Below are 24,391 nucleotides of genomic sequence, written 5' to 3' on the forward strand. Positions count from 1 at the left end.
TCGTTATCAGAACCAATTACGGCAGAGCTATCTCCTCGTTAGAAGAGAAAATAAATTGATGGATACAATTACCTCTATCACTAGCAGACCGTATAGCCATTGTGAAAATGGTCATGCTACCGAAACTTCTTTACCTTTTTAATAATATCCTGATTCCCCCTCCAACAGAGGTGTTCCGTCGTTTGTCCGCATTGGTGCTTAAACTGATCTGGGCAGGCAAACAACCACGTATAGAGTTACGAGCTCTCACATTACCGTATTCGACGGGTGGACTCTGCGTCCCGGACTTCCTACTATATTATCTATGTGCCCAAGCGCAATACGCTACCTACTGGTATCATCAAATTCCATATTTAACGCACACTGCCATAGAAGAAGGAGATGCATTGCCAATACCTTTAACTGCAATTGTGACACACATTAGACCCCCGTTACATGCCAAAGACATCAACACAATTGATGCCATGAATGCAGCGTGGCGTAAGCTTGGTAGTTTGGCACGTAAGTTACCCCTCTATGCCCCTGCATTGCCACTGCATCACCATCCTGAGCTTTCTGTTACGGGAGAGGAAATTGGTATGTTCAATCAGGTAGGGATTGGCACCATGGGTGATCTCTATCAGAATGGGGTATTCAAAACACCACAGGATTTATCATATATTAAAAATCAAACTCTATTGTTTCGCTTCACTTATCATAGACTGCAAGGGGCGATTAAGAAGTTATATGCCAGCTACCCTACTGAACCACCACAGTTGCAAACATTACAACTCATCTTGTCCTCCCCTAACACAACGCATTTAGTATCCCGGCTCTATACTGTAGCGCAAGATGAGATAGCCAACAATACTAACAGGGCATTGGCGAGATGGAATGCTGTAATAGACCATCCCCTCACTGAGATGGAATGGCAGACTACATGTTCCCTCACTCAAATGTTGACACCAAATGGTAACTTGAGAATATTGCATTTTAAATACCTCCATCAAACTTATTACACTCCTGCAAGGCTTCATAGGTATGGCCTCCGTCAGGAAGCGGGTTGTAAACGATGTGGTTCCGACCTAGCGGACTTTATACACCGGGCATGGCAGTGCTCACCAGTACGTGAATATTGGACAAAGGTTACATTGTTATTGGGTGAGCTGGTAGAGGTTGAGATTGAATGTACTGTTCGTACTTGCCTATTGGGGCGTTTAATTAATGTACGTGCTCTTAAGCGCAAATTTTGCATGATGGCTCTGTTGCTGGCCAAAAGGAGGGTTTTGTTATGTTGGGACAGTACAAATACACCTCAAATCAAACAATGGCTACGAGACATGTCCGACAGTCAAGATATGTTTAAAACGTATGAAGAAGAACTACCTGCTCGATCTAGCCCCAGAGACTACTGGAAATACTTGTCAACGTATTTACTTACAAATCCAACTTTTTAAATGAATTTGCTGTATGTGTCCTTAATTTACTTAATGTATTGGGTGGTACCTCAGGAATCTCTGGTATTCCGTAACTATTGTACCTGGATGATGAATGCGGTAGTGCTATGGTCCGTCATATGAATTGCTGATTGTTTTTTTTTTTTTTTAAGAGTTTTATATAGCGCGAACTAGAACCGAACCGAATCAGTTGTCAGAGCGCTTTAAATTAAAGTCCACATTTGTAAAGCGCACAATCACCCGTAAGGGTCTCTAGGCGCTGGGGGCCGTCGGGAAGATTAAGCAAGCTATTGCCCAGAGTCACATGGTGCTGGGCTAACCTGCCGCCGGAGCCGGGGATCGAACCGTGGTCCCCAGATTCCAGCGTCAGTCGCCCTGGCCGCGGCGCCACACCTCTCCCATTGCTAACGTAACTGGTGCTTTACATAGCACCAGTTACGTTACATGAGGACACACTCATTTTAGGCACGGGGAGATTAAGTGATTTGCCCAGAATCACAGGGGGTTTTGGCGTCGTTACCGAGACTCGAACCCAGATCCCCAGGTCCGAGGTCGAGCGCCTTAGCCGTTAGGCCAACCCCTCTCCCTGTATTTTTGAATTTTTGAAAATCTCAATAAAAAAAAAATAAAAAAAATACAAGTCAACTGTTGCTTGTAGATAGATTAGCTCTTGAATGCAATCATTTATAATGTGTTCAATACCTCTATGCAACTATTATGCATTATTAGCACATGCATTTTTGTAGACTCTTAGACCCATTAGCTGGAAATAGGCAACCTGTAAAACAAACTAACCCACTCATTGGATGATGTCATCAGTGATGTAATAAATTATGTCATAGAGCATGTTATGAGTGATGTTGTATATTAGGTCATAAGCAGTGCATGGCGAGGCGCAAGTTATAGTTAGCACTGCTAACTAAAACTGTTGAATTTCTGTGTTTTTTTCCGTTCAAAACGGTAATGCTGTCACTGAGCAATTCACCTAATATGTTACTTTAACCGTAGGCCGACTTTGTAGGCTTTTACTAAAAAGACTGCATGCACTGCACTTTTTAGATTGTGGCAACGTTTATACTCAGTGCAGCAGGGCTGAGTTGGTTATGCTGGCAAGCTAATTATCAGGACTACAGGCCGATCTGAATATAAGGAAATGTTATAAGTGGAGTGATGTGGCTCACTGGTTAGAGGGGGCAGACCCGGAAGCAGAGGACGGCCCGGGACCAGGGTTCAATTCCTGACGCGGCAGGGTCGTGGACCAGGGTCAGCGGACTCGATAATTCTCGCCTCGGTGCCTACTTCCACCAGGGATCACACTCGGCAACTCTGGGCATTAGCTTGCCTCATCTCCACAACGGCCCCCCACATACACCGGGGATGCCAGGTTTCACCTTGGAGATACCCTGTAGGGACCATCTCACAGGGAAAGCCAGGTCGGGTTCCCCAGCGGTCTACAGCGCGGAGATACCCCTTGTGGGGTGATTCATGTGCTTTACAAGACATCATTACATTACTTTACATTACATAACAAAGGCACTAAAACTGACATACCTATTGTGAAAAGCATATGCTAAAGTCGATAGGCATTTAGGCATTAATTGCTATTACACTATATTAAAGCCAACAGACAGGTATTTCTTTCCATTCCATCTCACAGATTGATAGAAGGCAAGGGTTTTGACGTTGGCCACTCACTCTGGCAAACCATGGGGGTATAATTCTTGTTAAGCCCTGTTGAGGTGTTGTATATTATTTTGCATGATAGTTGTCAGTTTATGTGCACTTGAATAGGACGGTTTTGGGTAATGTTAAAGGGCTTCATTAGTTGATTTGGAATAGCATGCCAGATTTCATAGGTTTGATCTGTTGATTCGGAAACTTTATGACAAAGCCAGTACACCAGCCCTACATATTGTGAAAAGCATGCGTTAAAGGAAATAGATTATAAAATATTAGATTTAAAGATGGATTGGTATTACTCTGTGCTAAAGCATGTAGGTAGGTACTTTGCTACTTGGAATTTCAGAGTTTACTGTAGTAGGAAAGTATTTTGGTGTTGGTGTTTACCCAAAGAAACCGTGGGGATAGAAGAAATGCACTGGAATAACACTTATTAGGATCACCTAGGAGAGATAATATTTTGTTTTGCCAACTGTAATTTTGTTCTGCATTTGTACTTTTATGACTGTATGCCAGATGATTGATTGTCTTGTGGAACCCTAATGTTCAGTGCAATGGGCCTAAGATGGTTATGGGGACAGTCAAAGATAAAGACTCTAGGCCTGATTGTTCTTCGGGAACACTTTCAATAAAGGCAGTGGGCTTGACATTGGTTGTGGAAAGCATACATTAAAATCAATTTTCATTTAAGGGTGAATAGTTAATACTCCCAATTAAATCTACCAATAGGTTGTTTGTTACATGGAATCCCACAGATTGTAGGCAAGGGTTGGGGTGTTCGTCATCCACTCTGACAGCAATTTGGAGTAGAATGTCAGTCTGAGTGGACTTGTTAGGCTTTATTGAGTGAGCTGTTTACTGCTTTGTCAACTGTAATTTTGTACATATTTGTAATGTAGGCCAGCTTATGCACACTTCTGTAGGGTTGAGTTGTATATAGTGGTGAAGCGTATAGGCCTCATCAGTTTGCTGGGAAGAATTATGTCATATTCCATTGGAAGTGATGTGTTGATATTGAAAGTTATGACAAAGAATGTAAATGTAAATGTAAATGTAGTATACTTGTAAAGCGCACAGCTGCCCCAGCAACGGGGCGTCCCGGCGCTGTATAACTCTGGGGAACCCGTCCTGGCTTTCCCTGTGGGATGGTCCCTGCTGGGAGTCCCCAAGGTGGAGCCAGGCATCCCCGGAATTGGTGGGGCCGTTGTGGAGATTAGGCAAGCTAATGCCCAGAGTTGCCGAGTGGAACCTCTGATTAGAGTAAGCACCGAAGCGAGAATTATCGAGTCTGCTGACCAAGGTCCACGACCCTGCCGCGTCGGGAATTGAACCCTGGTCCCAGGCTGACTTCTACTCTCGGGCCTGCCGCCTCTAACCAGTGAGCCACATTACACCACATGTAGACCTTATTTTCTCATTGTGAAAACTATATTTTAAAGGCAAAGGATTTTAAGGGTGGCTTGTTACACTGCGCTACAGTCTGTAGGCAGGCAGTTTGTTACACTGACTCTCGCAGATTACTGTAATAGGCAAGGCTTTTAGTGTTGGTGACCTGCCTGATGAAACATGGGGTGAACGATGTACACAATGGTAATTCATATTAGGCTCTATTAGTGGGGAATCTGTATTGTTTTCACAATTGTATTTTGTATATATTTGTAATTTTGTTATGGTGTACCTGGTGGATGCCGTGAAGGAAGGCTTATGAACCTACATAGTAGGCATGGGTTGCTTATGGTGACAAGCCAATGACAACAGCTAGAGGCCTTATTCGTTCACTCAGAAAAATATTTCCAGTGCCATAGGTCTGATCTGTTTACTACAAAAAGTTATGATGAACATCGCAGGCCTGCAATAGTGATTGGAAAAAAGCATATATTAAAATAAAATGAAATGCTACCAGTGGGTCTGCAGCATATTGAGCCATCTATTAAGGTAGCACCTTACAACATGTCACTATGAGTTGCATGCTTAAGGGACTGTTTGCTAATCCATATTAAGATGTGCTCCGGGACATCAAAAGCAAACCACCCAGGCCCTGTATTTGAGGCGCAGCAGCCCCTGCTTGCCCCAGTGCCCCATCTGACAAAAACTATGACCCATCCGAACCCTTCAGTTTCATGATGGCGACATCAAGCATGGTTCACTTTATTTATGCTTATTGATGATGTATTTGCATTTTGCGTTATGACCATCTGTGGAGGAGCACTCTATAACAAATTACTGTACCATCATGTATTTTCCTTTGGGTTCTCTTGGTGCTCATCTTTCTCTTCTCCAATAATGGAGAACTAAAAAACTGGTAATTCCCACACCGTATATATATTCATTTATGCCTACTGTGGGCATTCAGCTAGCTCGCCCAATAAATAGAGAGTCATACAGGTAAATACGCTGCCATTGTGAATATTCCAATTATATACTTTAGGCATTCACCTATGGCTCCTAATCAATAATTTAGGCTACAGTTGATCACTCTACCATGTGAGCACTCACCTAGTTCTCCGCCTTCTATAGAGAAGTCCTTGTCCAGTATGGCCCATTTATGCACCCTGTGTGCACGGGATACCGCCTTCTTGTTCACCCGGTCCAAGCCCTCCTGGATGGCCTTATAGATTGCTGGGTCCTTGGACCTCACCACCTCCGACACCCGCGCCGCCCTGCTGCCCAGCTGCTGGCAGAAACGGATGGCACCGGGGGTCAGATCATCCCCAGGCCCCTCTGTGTTTGGATCTGTGGTACACTAAAAACAGATAAAAAAAGCACCATATCAAGCAAGAACCTATTTCTGATCAACTTTCATTTGATGTGTTGCCATTAATTGTGTATTTCGGAGCACAGTCTTTTCCTATCAGTTCTTGTCAGATCCTCAAAACATGACATCAACAGAATGATATGCATTGACAACCATAAATTCAAGTCTCATCAATGGGTCAAAGGCGAAGTAGAGGATGGGTAGGGGTCTGGCCAACTGCTGAAGATGCCGGAGGCATAAGAAGGCAGCTCCTGGGCCTGGAATCACTGATCCTGCCAACTCCCCAACCCAGTAGTGCCATCTGCTCTGCTCATATAGAAGGGGACGTTGCTGACATTTGGCGGGATGAATCTGCCAGCCCATTACCCAAAATCTGCCAATGCCACGTCTGTGATCTGACTAAGACCAACATAGACAACTGCGCCCTGGGCCCAGCCAATCGTGACCGCTACTGGCAGGCTCATCGGGTGCCTGGCTCAGATAATTACCGGGTTACGGAACCCTCGGAACCGGCACTTGTCACTTACAAAGCCCCTGCACATCGGGCTGCAACACCGGAGACCGCCTGGTGGCATCGGCTGTGGAAGCAAGCCCAATCCATGATCCAGACAGCGCAGGTGAGGAGTGGTGCAACCCCTGTGAGGAGCGACCCAAAATATAGACCCCTGAAGCTCTACTCCAACCCGAGTGCACAAGTGCTCAGAGAGGGATCAATCTCATGCCTGGGGCCTTTGGAGATGAGTTATGGGTAGGTCGGCCAGGGTGGTGGAGAGAGCCACAGACAACTGGGACCTACCAGCCGGACCCAGATCTGAGGGCTGGCACCGCATAAAGCTGACACTGCAGTTGGCCTATTACGATAAGGCCAGAGTGCAAGTTGGATTGTAAGTGGTTTCTTGCTCGGCTGCAGTGCGAAGCGCCAAGACGCGATCCCCCCAGAAGGATTTCCACTGACCTGAGTGCACTAGGCACAATGCTCAAGGCGACAAAGCCGGAGTGAATGACTGACAAGCCCTGTTCCCTTCTTACATCCCGGCTCCTGCAATGACTGGGGCTTCTCTATTGGGGATGAAGGCCCTCTGCATTGCCGATCCCTCTGTTACGGGTGCCAGGTTTTGCATATCCTAACAACGTGCAGGCTCAGACATCGGATGGAGAAAAGGCCTACTACAAGGACCAGCTGTGTCTGTGCTCCCTTGAGGGCTATGTAAAGGCTTGAGTTGCAGCAGCAACTTCTCAGACCTGGACGAGTCGAAAATAGGTAAAGCTGCCTCCACGAGAACTGTGAAGGTGAGAGCACATGGCGAAGCCGACTGGGGCTGATCCAGGTGCTGTGGCAAGGAGACCATATCATTAACACACCTTGTGCTGAACAAGAATAATGAAGGAGCCACTCGGCTGGTGTGCCGCCTGAGGCCGGTGGGACTGCCCAGCCCCAGATTCCTCGACACAACTGTATTCCTGAACTCTGGCCTGGTTCCATCCCTCGGTCCTCCATGAGTGGAGCTGTGTTGAGAGAGGACGGCTGGAGTGAGGATACTGCTGCCCCCCCTTCTCACAATGGAGGACACCGTATGACATTGCATGTACTGTGGGGATAAGTTCTGGCAGAGACAGATACATAATACAAAATGGGCCGAACGAAAGGGCAGCCAACCGACCACAGACTCTCAGTGGGAGGCACTAACGAGAGGAGCAGATGACCATGGATCACCCTCCCCTGACAAGTTAGACATTTACCTTAAATAAATCAGGGAGTCCTGGGAGATGCTGGAACTACCCGGGGGTCCTACCATTGATCTAAGCCTTCTTAGAGCCAACTATTAAAAATTATCAGAAAAGATTAAAATCAATACAATGACACTCTCCTATTTGGCCCCATGGTGTAAAGAACAAATAGAGGTTGTTGCTCGACTTCAGAGTTGGATAGCGTAGCTTCAGGAACTAGTCGAAGATGTCGAAGATGCCGAAGGGCATTCACAAGGAACAATGTGAGGATAACTGGTCTGCCTGAAAATTGTGAAATTAATACCCCACCCAATTTATAAGACACTGATTGTGCACCGTGGTGTTCCCAGGAGACCTTACTGAGATCTTTTGTGTGGGAATAGAGCATACGGAGTTCCCACCAGGGGTCGAACGCCAGGGGCACCTCCTGGACCAACCGTGGCCCAGATCCTCCCTTACAAAGACGGGCATACCCTTCTCCGAAAGACACTGGAAAATGCTCCCATCCAACACTAGAATACCAGAGACTCCCTATTTTTGGATTGTACTATTCACGTCCAGAGTCAGCGAGCCTTCTACCAATGGGTCAAGGAACACCTCTTGTTTCCTGTCTGGCTGTTTCACGTCTGACTCAAAATCATTCATGAGAACACAAGTAACTTCTTTGATGACCCGGAGGTGGCATGGTCCTTGATGAGCATAGACTCCCACACGCACACAATACACGGCAAAGGCATACTAAACAATTACGCATGGTGCGAACTTGCAGAGACGGAACAGATACTGGAAGGTTGACGTGTTTGTTTTGATGTTCACCCTATGTGGGAAGGGTATGCCCAGACATGGTTCCCATGCTCACTGGGCCTCTGGAGTCACGCTATCCTGGCTGAAGATGGCTGATAGCCTGAAACCGGTCCTAGGATGCTTGATTCTGGTCCAGGGAAGACATGGCTTGGCAGTTCGGGCTGGACAGTTCCCATGAGGCACATGGTCAAGACTGATTTGCATATGGCCATGTCTGAACTGGGGTGGCTTGGTTCGCAAAATAACGATTGATTAAACCCAGATCTGTGACTGGGGGTGAATGTTTGCCATTGTGCAACATACCGTCCATCATCTTGTTTGTTTTGCGGAAGGTTGACGTGTGGCGTTTCAGACCGCGGCCACCCTACGCGACACGAGGATACCACTTGAAGACAAGACATAGTCGGATAGCACAACCCATACAGACTCTGCGGAGTTATGGTTAGGAATAGCACCAGGCTGTTGTCAAACATTCAAATAACTACTAGGCTGAAAAAGACACTAGGCTGAGGACTGTGGAAATGTCTAAATGGGTGCCAACACCCAGTTCTTTTATTTTCCTTAAACATTGATATGCAGGGCATATTCATGTGGCTGATGTACTTGGTGGTCATCCAAATGCTCCGATGACCGTGACATATCGTATGAGTCGACTTTGACACCCGTACACTAATGGGATATCAAGGGCAGGTTTCATTCTGTACGATACTATTATCCTACTCGTCGAGTGGGTGGGTGGGTCCCGGACCTGGCGGCCCCTTGGCCTAGGATAAGTCCGAAGGCCACACAAGATGATGCAGTTGCTCACTACGTCTACTATGACCCCCCACAGGCGAACACACATAGCTGACTACAGTTTTCGAATTACAATGTTTTTGTTTGGTTGAACACAGTTTACAAGTTAAGCTGTGTATTGGGGAATTTGATGTTAATTGATTGGGGAAGCAAAACGGGTTTGCCTTCAGTACTTACATTTACCCGTGTCCTGGGTACTACCACATGTGGTTCATATGACTATTTTACACCACTATAAGTTCACAACCTGGAAGGTAAGGGATGGGCTCAGTCCATAACCACCATCTAATTTATTCCCAACTGTGCAGGCGCAAGTCCCAAATAGTGTTTCTGCAAGAGACACACCTGACATCCTCAGAGACCCACAAGCTCCGAAAGAAATGGCGGAGCAGACATTCCACACCTCAGACTCTGCGTTTGAAGGGGGCAGCAGTGTGGATAAAAGGAGGCGTTCCCTTTGAGGCACTAGACACACTCCATGATACAAATGGTAGGTACGCATTGATCAGGGGCAAGTTGGATGGTACACCGGTAGTGCTGTACAGCATTTAGGCTCCAAGCACTGAACTGGACTCTTTCTTGACTCGGGTCAGTGCAGTGCTAGCTGACTGGACAATGTACCCATGGATGCTCGGCGGTATCTGCAATGCAGTACTAGACATACACCTGGACCGGTTGCAACCTCCACTGCCAGGTGCAGCGACAGTCCAACAGGCTAAGGCCCTCTTATCATGAGTGCAGGATTTGTCACTGGCAGATGCATGGCGCAGTGGAAATGCGGGAATACTCATTTTACTCATTAACACACACACTACATACTCACTTTGTCCTGGAGATGTGTACACCTGTCCCGACTTGGAAACTAAGGGTCAGATGCATCAAAGGGTTTTTCCCATTCTGTGTCTATGTGAAAATGTGTTCATGCATATGGCCCTAAATCCCCTCTTCCGTGCCCATTTGGCCATTACTATGGATACATATTTCATTCACGATCAATACAAATACAGCCTCCTGAGCCCTAATAGAGTGGGAGGCCTTCAAGGTGGTAGGTAACAAGAGTTTACTAGTTGTGGCACAACAAACTATACTCCATGACCTAAAGAGTGTGGAAGCGAGCCTTGGCGCTCTGAAACGGGACGCGGTGGCTAAGGAGGAGCGTTTAGCAGACCTAGGGTAGACAGAGCTGCTGAGCGCCTTTGGGTGGTGGATTATCACCACATTTGATTCTAAGAATTGCAGATCCAAAAAAATGCATGTTTTAAAACTGTAGAGAATGTGCGGAAAATAAAATGACAAACACAGAAAAAAATGGGACCAGTAGTCAGCTTGACCTCAGGCACCATAGAGTACCATCAATTCCAGCGCATGATGAGACATGAACCTGGTCATGGTGAGTGCAAACAACATAAATAAAACTGTTTCTTGGGTCTAAACCTACAGCATACAACTACACGTTAGTGGAACTGTGTGTTTAGGGGTGAAATATTGTTCTGGGGCTGTATTGTTAGGAACAACCACAACCTATCTGCCCTTTGGTATTTCTTGGAACACCCTTCTTGGCTTCATTGCTCTAATCATGGATCATCCCTCCACAACGGTTTCAGTGATTAGCATAGAATTGCCTTTTAATCTCATCTCTAGAGTTGTCAGCACAGACAGTGTTCTGATGCCACTTAGGCTTATCAGCCTAGACCAGTGTCTCCATACCGAGCGGCATGGGTGATCTTTACTCAATTGACCTTTAGAGGAATCAAGATGGCCAAGTTGACAGTTTACATTTGCATTAGTTTAGAGTAATCAACATGGAAGGGTTCTGTCCTTCTATCTGAGAAGAGATGGGGATGTATGAGGTTCATGTTCTTACTACTAATCACCAAGGAGAAGATCAGTGCTACTACCCAAGGCATGATCGCATGGATACGCTCTATCCTCTTGCCTGAGGAGTGATCGCATGGATATGCTCTATCCTCTTGCCTGAGGAGTGATCTTATGGATACGCTATTTGCTCTTGCCTGAGGAGTGATCACATGGATGCGCTCTATCCTCTTGCCTGAGGAGTGATCACATGGATGCGCTCTATCCTCTTGCCTGAGGAGTGATCACAAGGATACGCTTTTGCTCTTGCCTGAGGAGTGATCGCATGGATACGCTCTATCCTCTTGCCTGAGGAGTGATCACATGGATGCTCTCTGTCCTCTTGCCTGAGGAGTGATCACATGGATACGCTCTTGCTCTTGCCTGAGGAGGGATCGCATGGATATGCTCTATCCTCTTGCCTGAGGAGTGATCGCATGGATACGCTCTTTGCTCTTGCCTGAGGAGTGATCACATGGATGCGCTCTATCCTCTTGCCTGAGGAGTGATCACATGGATGCGCTCTATCCTCTTGCCTGAGGAGTGATCACATGGATACGTTCTTTCCTCTTGCCTGAGGAGTGATCACATGGATACGCTCTTGCTCTTGCCTGAGGAGTGATCGCATGGATACGCTCTATCCTCTTGCCTGAGGAGTGATCACATGGATGCTCTCTATCCTCTTGCCTGAGGAGTGATCACATGGATACGCTCTTGCTCTTGCCTGAGGAGTGATCGCATGGATACGCTCTATCCTCTTGCCTGTGGAGTGATCGCACGATACGCTCTTTGCTCTTGCCTGAGGAGGGATCGCATGGATATGCTCTATCCTCTTGCCTGAGGAGTGATCGCATGGATACGCTCTTTGCTCTTGCCTGAGGAGTGATCACATGGATGCGCTCTATCCTCTTGCCTGAGGAGTGATCACATGGATGCGCTCTATCCTCTTGCCTGAGGAGTGATCACATGGATACGCTCTTTCCTCTTGCCTGAGGAGTGATCACATGGATACGCTCTTGCTCTTGCCTGAGGAGTGATCGCATGGATACGCTCTATCCTCTTGCCTGAGGAGTGATCACATGGATGCTCTCTATCCTCTTGCCTGAGGAGTGATCACATGGATACGCTCTTGCTCTTGCCTGAGGAGTGATCGCATGGATACGCTCTATCCTCTTGCCTGTGGAGTGATCGCACGATACGCTCTTTGCTCTTGCCTGAGGAGTGATCACATGGATGCGCTCTATCCTCTTGCCTGAGGAGTGATCACATGGATGCGCTCTATCCTCTTGCCTGAGGAGTGATCACATGGATGCGCTCTATCCTCTTGCCTGAGGAGTGATCACATGGATACGCTCTTTGCTCTTGCCTGAGGAGTGATCGCATGGATACGCTCTATCCTCTTGCCTGAGGAGTGATAATCATGGATGAGAAATTCCACCTTCATCGTGTTCAGCACCAACAACCTCTGTACTCTTATCTGATGAGTCCTAAGAACCCAACATAATGGGTGAGCCCTATCCTTCTACCAGAGAGGACTCCGCATGCACACGTTGTTCCATCGTATTTGTGATCAGCAACTACAAGCTCTTTCCTCCAGTCTTCATAATGATCAGAAATGACAGCGTCTCCCAGTTTTCTTTCAGATTGATCCACCAGGGAGGCCTCACATTGAAACCATTCAGCATGGCCTAGCTGTACTTACCCTCAGAGTGACCAGCATAGACAAGAACTTCCTCTTGTCGCCTACTAACATGGAGTTACTGATGATGGGCACCTCCTTCTTCAGAGCGTTCTCAATTGGAACTGGGGGAATGTTCTCGCCTCCTGCTGTAATAACCAGTTCTGCAATCAATCAGATACAAACCAATCATATTTGAGCTGCTGCAGAAAGAAAGAAGCTTGTTCAACTACTCTCTGAACAAAATGGCCCAACATAAAGGAAATAAGAGCTATCACAGTCTGCGTATGCAACTACGTACATCTGACAGTTCAGTGTTGCAGCCTCAGTTTCTAGATGGTTCAACCCAAAGAGTTCATGTTTTTTTGGAAACAATAGTTTTATCTGTGGTTATTCCAACTATAAGATTGGAGTAATAACATAGTAAGAAGCATTGGCAGAGCCAATCGGACTGGCATTGGCCAACAGTCTTTTGGCAATTTTGTTTTGCTATGTAATTGTTTTTGCAAACCTATATTTTTCAACTCGCCAATTAACTCTTGCCAATGTAAAATAAACACTGACTGGGCACAAACATGTTTTTCGATCGAAAAAGAAGCACACATTACATAGTACTCCCTGGCCCTGAAGGGTACTACTTTGTTTGTGGATGTACTTCTTGTGAAAGGGCAGCATGTAGTGAAGTCAGGCAGTGGATAAAGTGGGCTTATGTATTGCTTCATTGCGACCACAGACCAATGGATGACGTCTGGCTGATAACCTCTATAATTAACTCTGTTATATACATAATGTTATTAAAAAACAAAAGGCCTTAGTTAACACAGACCTTTCAAAGCCAATCGGTCTGGCATTAGTTGCTTGCCTGTTTTGAGAAAGAAGGCATGAAAGAAAAAAGAAAAAAAAGGAAAGGAAAAGAAGGAAAGAGAAAGAAGGCAAGAAGAAAAAAACGTTAGAAAAATAGATAGAAATAAAAAGAAACAAAGAAAGCAGGGCAGAAAGAAACAAAGGAAGGCAGAAGGCAGGGAAGAAAGAATGCAATAAAGAAGACAAAGAAAAAGGAATGTAATAAACAAGGCAAAGAAAGAATGAATTAATCAAGAAAGAAAGATGCCAAAAAGCAAGAAAGAAGGAAACAAAGAAGGTAAGAAAGGAGAAAAGAAAGAAAGACAAAAGGAAAGGAAAGAAGGAAGGCAAGAAAGCAATAAAGGCAAGACAGCAAGAAAGACAGAAAAAGATCAGGAAGACAAGGAACAAAAGGAACAAAAGCAGGAAAGAAAAATACAAAGTAAAGAAAAAAGTTTAGAAAGAAAGCAAAAAGGCAATCAAAAAGAATGCAAGAAAGAAAGAACAAAAGCAAGAAAATAGAAAGGAGAGCCAGAAATAAAAGTAAGAAAGAATGAAAGGAGAAAAGAACAGAAGAAGGAAAGAGAAGTAATGAAGGAACACATGAAATAAGGAATGAAGGAAGGTAAGAAATAGAGAAAGCATAACTTAATACAGAAAAGTTTCAAATGGACGCAATCTGTTATGCTGTGAGATAACAAAAAGAGGCTCCAAATGCAATTTACAATACTATTGGCATTAGACAGGAACTTATAAGGCTGGAATGTGCTTTGGTAACATTGAAAGCATCCTGCTAACACATGAGGCTCTACACACAAAAGCAGTACTAAAGTAATCCTAAAGTACAACAAAAACACTGAATGGAACTACCTTGTGTGCAGATGTGCTCCTGTGATAGAGCAAAATGCAGTCACTGAAAGTGCATTTAACCAGTGGTTTCATTAGGCTGACCCATCGCCCTAAGATGTATGCTGTTGTGGGTGGAGGCAAAATGTGAACAACACACCAATGGATGAAGAGAGCTGGCTGTATTCCCCTTTAAGAAGTATATTATATGTTCGAGGCATGTGGGCTGCTAAATTCATATCTATTGCATAGATCGCCGCCTAGTGTTGGGTCCGGATGATTGCACATTGTTGTCCTGGAAGAGTCTTCGAAGTATCACGAGATAGGTGGCTCCTCCCCTGGACTACAGTGCGCATGGGCATCGACTCCATCCCCAGATTGTTTTTTTCCGCCATTGGGTTCGGATGTGATTTCGACGTCTCCTGTTCGGAATCGATAAAACAACTTCTTTAAGGCCAAAAGGCCTTCCTTACTTCGTCGGTATTGTTCGCGTTCGGTCTCGTGGTACTCCAACTCTTCGAGTCGGATATCTGGGGAGTCGGGTGACTCTTCGGTCATCGAGGCCCTGTCGACACAGCAAGACCCCGACGATACTACGATGGAACGGAGTCCGTTCAAGTTCTGCCCCGTGTGCGGTTAAAGTACCCACACATCGACGTGCATCCTGTATGCAACAAGTGCCTGTCGCCGGACCACAATGAGGCCAACTGTATGGCCTGTTCGAAATTCAGATCGAAGAAGACGATCAAGCTTCGGCGCGTGGCGCGCTTGGAGGCCCAGCGATCGGCTCCGGCACCTGTAAACATCTTCGAAGACCCCGAAGCAGACGAGCAAGAGCTTCACCTGCAGATCTCACCTACATCGGCGGAGGTCGAGGCCGACTACGGAGAACCCATCGAGGGCCAGGACCTAGACGAAAACGTCGAGGAGGTAGGGGACGACGAGGAAGCTTATGGGGCAATGGAAGATAGCTCCGAAGAAGAGCTATACCCCGTACGTACAATTACTAAGGCTCAGGTCACGGGATCGCCACACGGCCTTACCCACGACCCTAAACCTCAATCCTCGGCCCCGCCTTCTGGCCCGGCTACGGACATACCAGCGGAGCCTCCATTACCTAAATCGAAACCGAAACTAAAAACATCGGAATCGAAAACAACAAAGATGGCCGACACGCCATCGAAACCGAAGACGTCTGCTACGTCATCGACGCCGTCGTCTTCGGAGGCCTTGAAGCCGAAAAATGCTGTCGAACAGGCTACGGTACCGAGAGAGGTCAAGGAGCCAAGCTCGAAGAAGGTCGTCGAGCAAGTGTCGAGCAAGGTGGTCGAGTCCAAGTCAAAGAAGACTGTCGACACACATTCAGCCAAGGCTACCGCGACAACAGGCAAACGCCCAGTCGAGGCGAAGGCCGCAAAGGGCACCGAGCCGAAGTCTGGAGCCCCGACGCAAAAAGAAAAAGCTACCGATCCGAAGCCAGCGGTGTGGACACCTAAGGCTGTGGCAGGGGACCGGAGCGCAGCTGCCAAGGGGGCGTCTTCGCCTCCGGCGACCAAAGAAAAATCGTCGACGCTCGGATCTTCCCCTGGAGGTGGACCGAGGTCATCGGTCGGATTGACAAAGCCATCCGCTTCTTTTACAAAGCAGGTCTCGGACTCCCTCAAGCGGATACGGGAAAAGGGGTTGACGTCAGAGCCGACAACGCCCTCGGTACCTCAGTCGATAGCCCCACCGAAGAAGACTTCGATGCCGATACTGTATACTCTACCGCCGATGGTGGCGCCAAAGGCCTTTGCACCTCGATCGGTGCCAAAGGACTCGGAAGGGTTGGGGCAAACGCAACTTAGTGGACGTTTCAGTCGACAACCTTCATTAGAAGAGCAGTCGGAACATTTTATCGGCGCCGACACGGGAAAATTGACGCTCTACAAGCGAAAAATTACATCCCAGCCTTTGGAGTCGTTTGTAATACCTCTGAAGAAGAAGAGGCCAGCACCAGACACACCAGAACTCGTTGAACCCATTCCTCCGCGCCCTAGGAGGAGCCCAACACCTTCACCCACTGGCTCAGATGGAGATGAGGGTGAACAGGATGAAGAGTATAACTTTCCTGACAACAATGACCCTGATGAGCAACAAGACTCATGGATAGACTCTGGTGATCAGGGGGACCAACAGGTGGTACATGACCCACAGGTTTATGGTGTGAAAACTTCTCCAACAGAAGACTCTGCGGCATTTAATGCCTTGATTGAAAGGGCGGCTACAAATCATAAGGTGGAAATGCATGCTGACCCTGTGGAAGCTGACTTTTTATTTGACACATTCTCTGCGGCAGAAAAGACTGTGAAAACGCTTCCAATGCTCAAAGGGGTTCTCCAGCATGCCACAGACATTTTCAAGGAACCCACGAGAGCAAGGGTGGTAAACCCAAGAATAGAAAAGAAATACAGACCAGCACCTGGAGACCCCACTTATATACGGGGCCAGTTGCCTTTGGACTCTTTGGTGGTCTCCAATGCCCGCAAGAGGGCGAATTCACAGACAACGGGTGAAGCTCCTCACCCAGACAAAGAGTCAAAAGTGCTGGAGGCATCGGGGAAAAGGGTGGCAGCACAAGCAGCCAACATCTGGCGCATATCTAACACACAAGCCCTGTTGGCCAGATATGATAGGGCACACTATGACACCCTAGAGCAGCTCTTACAACACCTTCCAGACAAGTTTAAAGAAGGAGCTGAGATGCTGATACAGGAGGGCAAGCTCATTTCCAACGCTGCAATTAAATGTGCGCTTGATGTTGCAGATACCGCAGCAAGAGCGATAAACACTAGTGTGATGTTGAGGCGTCAAGCATGGCTCCGCATCTCAGGATTCAAGCCAGAGATACAGACAACTATCCTCAACCAGCCCGTTAATCCAGACAGACTGTTTGGCCCGGAAGTTGATGCCACCCTCGAGAAGATTAAAAAAGATACTGAGACAGCTAAATCCATGGGTGCACTTCAGTCTCAGCAATTCAGAGGGAATACTTTTCGTCGCTCAAGTACACGAGGTGTTAACAGAGGACACTTGGCACAGCAGACGCAATTCAATAGAGGAGGCGCACAGTCCTCGTACCCTAAACAGGGTAGAGGAGGTTACAGAGGAAACAGCGCCAAAGGCAGAGGCAGAGGCAACAACAGTTCCCGTTCCTCTGCTGCCAATAAACAGTGACTCTCTGTCACTGCCCCCCGACCATCCAACACCTGTCGGGGGGAGACTCCAACAGTTCCTGCCAGTCTGGACGTCCATCACCACGGACAGGTGGGTGAGGAAACTTATCCAGTTCGGCTATTGTTTGGAGTTAACGTCCACTCCACCCAACATACCCCCAAGACAACGTCCTATGTCAGCAGAGCACTTGCACTTATTGCAGCAAGAGGTCCTTGTGATGCTGCAAAAAGGCGCGATAGAGCTCGTGCCAGTGGAGTAAGAAGGCACAGGGGTTTATTCCCTGTACTTCTTAATCCCAAAAAAGGACGGCTCACTCAGACCCATTCTGGACCTACGCCCCCTCAACCTGTACATCCTCTCAGAACATTTTCACATGTTAACACTACAGCAGGTTCTTCCATTGTTAAACCAGGGAGACTTCCTCGCAACCTTGGACCTCAAGGATGCTTATTTTCACATACCACTCCACCCATCCCACAGAAGGTACCTCAGGTTCACCATACAAAACAGGCATTACCAGTTCAAGGTCCTACCCTTCGGAGTGACCACTGCCCCCAGGGTGTTCACAAAGTGTCTGGCTACCGTGGCGGCTCACCTCAGGAGACAAAACATACATGTCTACCTTTACCTAGACGACTGGCTCGTTCAAGCCAAGTTGGCACAGCAGTGCGCCGCAGACATGTCCCACACCATTCACCTCCTTCACAGTCTGGGGTTTTCGCTAAACTATCCAAAGTCGCACCTTCAGCCAGCCCATGTGCGGCAGTATCTGGGCGCGACAATAAATACTCTGACTGCTACAGCTCAGCCGAACCCAGTGAGGATCGACAACATCCAATCGCTCATCCAGAGGTTCAGACCGCAAAACTCACTCCCAGCGAGAGTGTTCATGCAGTTGATAGGCATGATGGCCTCCTGCATCTTCATAGTCCCGCACGCAAGGTTGCATATGCGTCCGCTCCAAGAATGCTTGGCGCATCAGTGGACACAGGCTCAAGGACAGTTGAAAGACCTAGTGTTGGTCACCGGTCGGGCATACAACTCTCTGCATTGGTGGAATCCACACAACCTTTGCAAGGGCCGACCGTTCCAGGAGCCTGTGCCACAGCTCATCATGACGACGGACGCTTCTCTCCAGGGATGGGGAGCTCATGTGCTCCACTACACGGTGCAGGGACTATGGACGACTCAGCAAAAGAAGATGCACATCAACTATCTAGAGTTGCTGGCAATCTTCATGGCACTCAAGTCCTTCAAGGTACATCTGTGCAACAAAGTCGTGTTGATCCGGACGGACAACATGACGGCCATGTACTACATCCAGAAGCAGGGAGGTACGCACTCTCCACAGCTGTCTCATCTGGCTGAGAGCATGTGGAAGTGGGCCATTCAGAGGAACATCTTCCTCATGGCGGAACACCTCCCGGGCAAGGACAATCAGATGGCAGATCTGCTCAGCAGGTACAGCCACCAAATGCATGAGTGGGAGATACATCCATCAGTACTCCGCCCGTACTTCCAGCAGTGGGGTCATCCAGAGATAGACCTGTTTGCCACAAGGGAAAACGCAAAATGCCAAAGCTTTGCCGCCAGGTTCCCTCACCCACAATCGCAGGGCAATGCGATATGGATGAACTGGTCAGGCAGATTTGCGTACGCTTTTCCTCCAGCACCTCTCATTCCGCTGGTGGCAAGAAAGCTAAAGCAACACTCGATGACTCTCATCCTGGTTGCTCCAACGTGGGCACGCCAACCATGGTACACCACGTTTCTAGAACTCTCCGTGGTACCGCATCAAAGGCTGCATCTCACACCCAGGCTCTTGACGCAGAACCATGGCGACATTCAGCATCCAGATCCGCAACAGCTCAATCTTGCGATCTGGCTCCTGAGGTCTTAGAGTTTGGCTACCTTAACCTGCCTCCAGAATGCATGGACATCATCAGGGAGGCAAGGAAGCCCACTACCAGAGCTTGCTATGCAGCAAAATGGAAGCGGTTTGTCATTTATTGTACAGACCATAACGTAAACCCGCTAGATGCATCCATTCCTAACATCATCTGCTATTTGTTACATCTTTACAAATGCAATCTAGCGTACGCTTCCATTCGGATACATTTATCCGCCATAGCGGCTTATCTCCAAAACAGGCAGCACCTCTCTGTTTTCAGGGTGCCTGCCATTAAAGCCTTCCTGGAAGGACTGAAACGAGTCATTCCTCCCAGAACCCCACCAGCTCCTGTGTGGAATCTCAATGTGGTCCTCACTAGACTAATGGGCCCACCCTTTGAGCCACTGCATTCATGTGAGATTCAGTTCTTAACATGGAAAGTGGCTTTTCTCATTGCTATTACATCTCTCAGACGTGTTAGTGAGCTACAGGCGCTCACAATACAAGAGCCATTTATACAAATTCACTCAAACAGGGTAGTGCTCCGCACTAAACCCAAGTTCCTTCCAAAGGTGGTGTCACAGTTTCATGTCAATCAGACAATTGAACTGCCCGCATTCTTTCCAAACCCGGAAACAGTAGCGGAAAGAATGCTCCATACGTTGGACGTCAAGAAGGCGCTGATGTACTACATTGACAGAACACAACAATTTAGAAAGACACAGCAACTTTTTGTTGCCTTCTCAGCCCAGCACAAAGGCAACCCAATTTCCAAAGCAGGAATAGCCAGGTGGATCGTTAAATGTATTCAGATTTGCTATCAGATAGCTAAACGTACTTTAACGGTCCCCCCCAGGGCACACTCCACACGCAAGTTGGGAGCCTCCATGGCTTTCCTGGGTAACATTCCTTTGGAAGACATTTGTAGAGCAGCCACATGGTCTACACCACACACGTTTACCAAACATTACTGTGTAGATGTGCATTCCAAGCAGCAGGCAGCTGTAGGACAGGCTGTTCTCAAAACACTTTTTCAGACTTCTGCAGCTGGCATGGGCGGCCGCCGTTAATGGAGGGACTGCTATGTATTCTATGCAATAGATATGAATTTAGCAGCCACATGCCTTGAACTGAATATGCTACTTACCAGTATGCATCTGTTCTTGGCATGTAGGGCTGCTAACATTCATATCGCCCACCCTCCTCCCCGGTGCCCGTAGCGGCTGCAGATAATTTCTTGCATTCATTCATTCATTAGCATGGACATCATTTACACTATTTCACTCCATCTCTGACACAATGGCTAAAAACAATCTGGGGATGGAGTCGATGCCCATGCGCACTGTAGTCCAGGGGAGGAGCGGCCTATCTCGTGATACTTCGAAGACTCTTCCAGGACAACAATGTGCAATCATCCGGACCCAACACTAGGCGGCGATCTATGCAATAGATATGAATGTTAGCAGCCCTACATGCCAAGAACAGATGCATACTGGTAAGTAGCATATTCAATATAATTTCAGTAAAAATCAAAACCTCTTGACTAAAGCCAGCCCTAAAAAGAAATGCTCTGTAGCAGTGAAGTAGTTTATTAATCATTATTCCAGGTACACGTGTAAAAGCAGATCAACCCTTTGACTTTCAGGTCCCAGCTTTTAGCTCCCTCTGCTGTAAAGCAGCACCTGTAGGTAGCTCCAGATTGGAATGTGAGGCAGCATCTTTGTTGAACAACTTCAGTGTAAGCGCACAGCCTAGTGTGTCAGTGAGTGATGCTTGTGTGAGTGCACATGCACCTTGGGGATGCACATCTTAGGGAAGGGGTCTTCAAATATGGCCTCTACAAGATTTTGTCTAGCCCTCTTGATTTTCAGAGCTTGGAATTTCGATAATCAAAGAGCTATAAATATATATATATATATATATTCAATTCCTTTGGCAGCCTGTAGGTGGTAGTGGAGCCTCCTGAATCTTCTCTATTGTAAATTTAGGACCAGCAATGTCGTGTATGCCAAATATTTAACAAAGCAAATTCCTAATGCAGAAAATCCACCTACCCTGCAAACAAACTCCAATTGCCAGAGTTTTTTTAGAAAGGTGCAGACTGATTTTATTTTTGTTTGACTTTTATTAATGGCTCAAATTTATTTACAAATTTCTTTGCTTTGTTTTACTGAAGTTCTTTCTTGGAGTGTGCTTATTTTTCTTAGTTGTTTTCTACAAAATTAGACACATTCTAACTGCAGGTAAATTTGTAGATTCTCAGTATTTAAAATTAATTAAAAAAAGAATAGCCTGCTTTTCTTATGTACAGTTAGATAAGTGATGATTTTCTCAGTGCATTTGCTAATGCTCAACATTTCTACTCATTATATATCATTTCTAAGTTTAAGCATGGTATTGTTTCTTTGTTGATGTCGCTTTTGCTCTGAATCAGTTCATGCTGATTACAATAAAGATCCAGTCACCCTTATTTCACTCATTTGCATTTTATTCGATCATGTTTGAAACTGATTTTTTTTGGCCTGCGAATATTTGTAAAGTATTTGATGAGTCCCTTGTTCTGATTGACACTTTTGGGAACCCCTGTTTTAGGGCCCTGTACAGAATTTCTGCTTTGTATGTGGGTGTTGGTACCTTGCTCATGTTTTATGATATTGGATCCACACAACCTTGTGTTCTGTGGTCTATTGCTTGGGGTTTTGGGTGAAAGGGTGAAACAGCTAAGGTGGTTGTATTGTCCTTTGTATGGTGGGTCCACGCTTTTGTGATAATACCTAACAAAACTAGATCTTCTACGGTCTGTGTAACATGAGCCTAAGCCCTGTATAACTGAACATGCGCACGTTCTTGGAATTAATGTGTGCGTTAGTAGAAGTTCTGTGACTAGCAATCACTTTGGCTTGTTTGGTAACACAGCGCCTTACCTTTGTTTAGTACCTTTTCTGACGTATGTATCCAGTAGGGGAAGGTAGAACAAGGAGGAAGGCTGCTGCAGCTGGAAACTCCCAACGACGATTAGTCCAAAGTCAGAAAGAACATGTGTGTGTTTAGTGAATATATTTGAGACTAGCAGCCCGTCCCGACGTTGTCCGGGTATACACACGCCAACAACGGAGTCCTGTGAACGCTTGTTTTTCAGGATTTCCGCGCCCCCTTTTACCCGAATGCCCGGTGAATGCCGCGGCGATGGCTGTATGTCCACGCCCCCACATGCCCACAACGGAGCCCCGTTGAATGCTGCGCCGATTGCTGTATGGCCACGCCCCCCATGTCCACAACGGAGCCCTGTATATGCTTGTTTTACCTGATTTCCGCCCGAGCACAACGCACACGCTTGTTTTACCCGATTTCCGCCCCCAGCACAACGCACACGCTTGTTTTACCCGATTTCCGCCCCCAGATTTCCGCCCCCAGCACAACGCACACGCTTGTTTTACCTGATTTCCGCCCCCAGATTTCCGCCCCTAGCACAACGCACATGGCACAAGGAAGTACTAACACGTCGTGTTTGCCACGCCCCCACATGCCCACAACGGAGCCCTGAAAACGCTTGTTTTACCTGATTTCCGCCCCCAGCACAATGCACACGGCCATAAGGAAGTATTTTACCTGATTTCCACCCCCAGCACAACGCACACGGTCACAAGGAAATACTAACACGATGCGAATGCCGCGCCCCTCGCTGTATGGCCACACCCCCAGCACAACGCACACGCCTCCAGCAGAACGCCCCAAGCAGAACGCCCACGCCCAAAAGGGACTACTTTGCCCCTAAGGTTCTTTTACCCTTCGAATGTATATGGTGGCCAGCTGTATAGCCTATGCCCTTCTGCTGCAACTGCCCTTTCCAACGCTGTATTGGGTGTTGTGATTGGTGCTGTGGTTCCTGAGATTACCCACCTCAAAGGTTTGGGCTCTCTCGTTATTATATTAGTATAGATAAGTCTGTATTCCTTTGATACAACTGTTTTAGAGTGGCATTTGCTCTTTACTATGATAAAGCTCTACCTTTACGTGAAAGTAGTGAAGAATGTGTCTTTAATGGGGGTATAGGCACATGGCTGTCCCAAGGATCCTTGCATCACAGTAGTGATACATTATTTTAAAAACTATCGGAAGCTGACTTGCCTTAAAACAAGAAGAAAGTGGCTTGAGGGACTGTTTCGCAGAGCGCAAGGGATGAGGCCATAGGGCTGAAAATGAGACCAGTTGCAGAGACAGGCTGGAGTGAACCTGTGCAGACAGTGGTCATGCTGGAGCCTGCACACCACCATAAATGACACTCACCCATGCTGGAGCTTGCACACAACCATAAATGACAATCACCCATGCTGAAGCCTGCGCACAAACATAAATGACAATCACCCATGCTGGAGCCTGCACACAACCATGGCAATCACCCATGCTGGAGCCTGCACACAACCATGACAATCACCCATGCTGGAGCCTGCACACAACCATGACAATCACCCATGCTGGAGCCTGCACACAACCATGAATGACAATCACCCATGCTGGAGCCTGCACACAACCATGACAATCACCCGTGCTGGAGCCTGCACACAACCATAAATGACAAGGAGCCTGCACACAACTATAAATGACAATCACCCATGCTGGAGCCTGCACACAACCATGACAATCACCCATGCTGGAGCTTGCACACAACCATAAATGACAATCACCCATGCTGGAGCCTGCACACAACCATGACAATCACCCATGCTGGAGCCTGCACACAACCATAAATGACAATCACCCATGCTGGAGCCTGCACACAACCATAACTATCACCCATGCGGGAGCCTGCACACAACCATGACAATCACCCATTCTGGAGCCTGCACACAACCATAAATGACAAT

General features: G+C 47.1%; 1 protein-coding gene across 1 annotated transcript in view; it reads right to left on the bottom strand.

Annotated features, from left to right (window-relative positions):
- The window catches only part of LOC144817689 (long-chain-fatty-acid--CoA ligase ACSBG2-like), a 635,515-nt gene that overhangs the window by 41,034 nt on the left and 570,090 nt on the right, over positions 1-24,391 (bottom strand). Inside the window, exons 11-12 of the mRNA XM_078674436.1 lie at positions 12,755-12,894; positions 5,613-5,859 (exon numbers count right to left, since the gene is read on the bottom strand). Coding sequence (XP_078530562.1) covers positions 5,613-5,859; positions 12,755-12,894 — 387 coding nt within the window. The remainder of the gene's footprint in view (positions 1-5,612; positions 5,860-12,754; positions 12,895-24,391) is intronic.

Source organism: Lissotriton helveticus, chromosome 2_1 (genome assembly GCF_964261635.1).
Source record: "Lissotriton helveticus chromosome 2_1, aLisHel1.1, whole genome shotgun sequence".
Taxonomy (NCBI): Eukaryota; Metazoa; Chordata; class Amphibia; order Caudata; family Salamandridae; genus Lissotriton; species Lissotriton helveticus.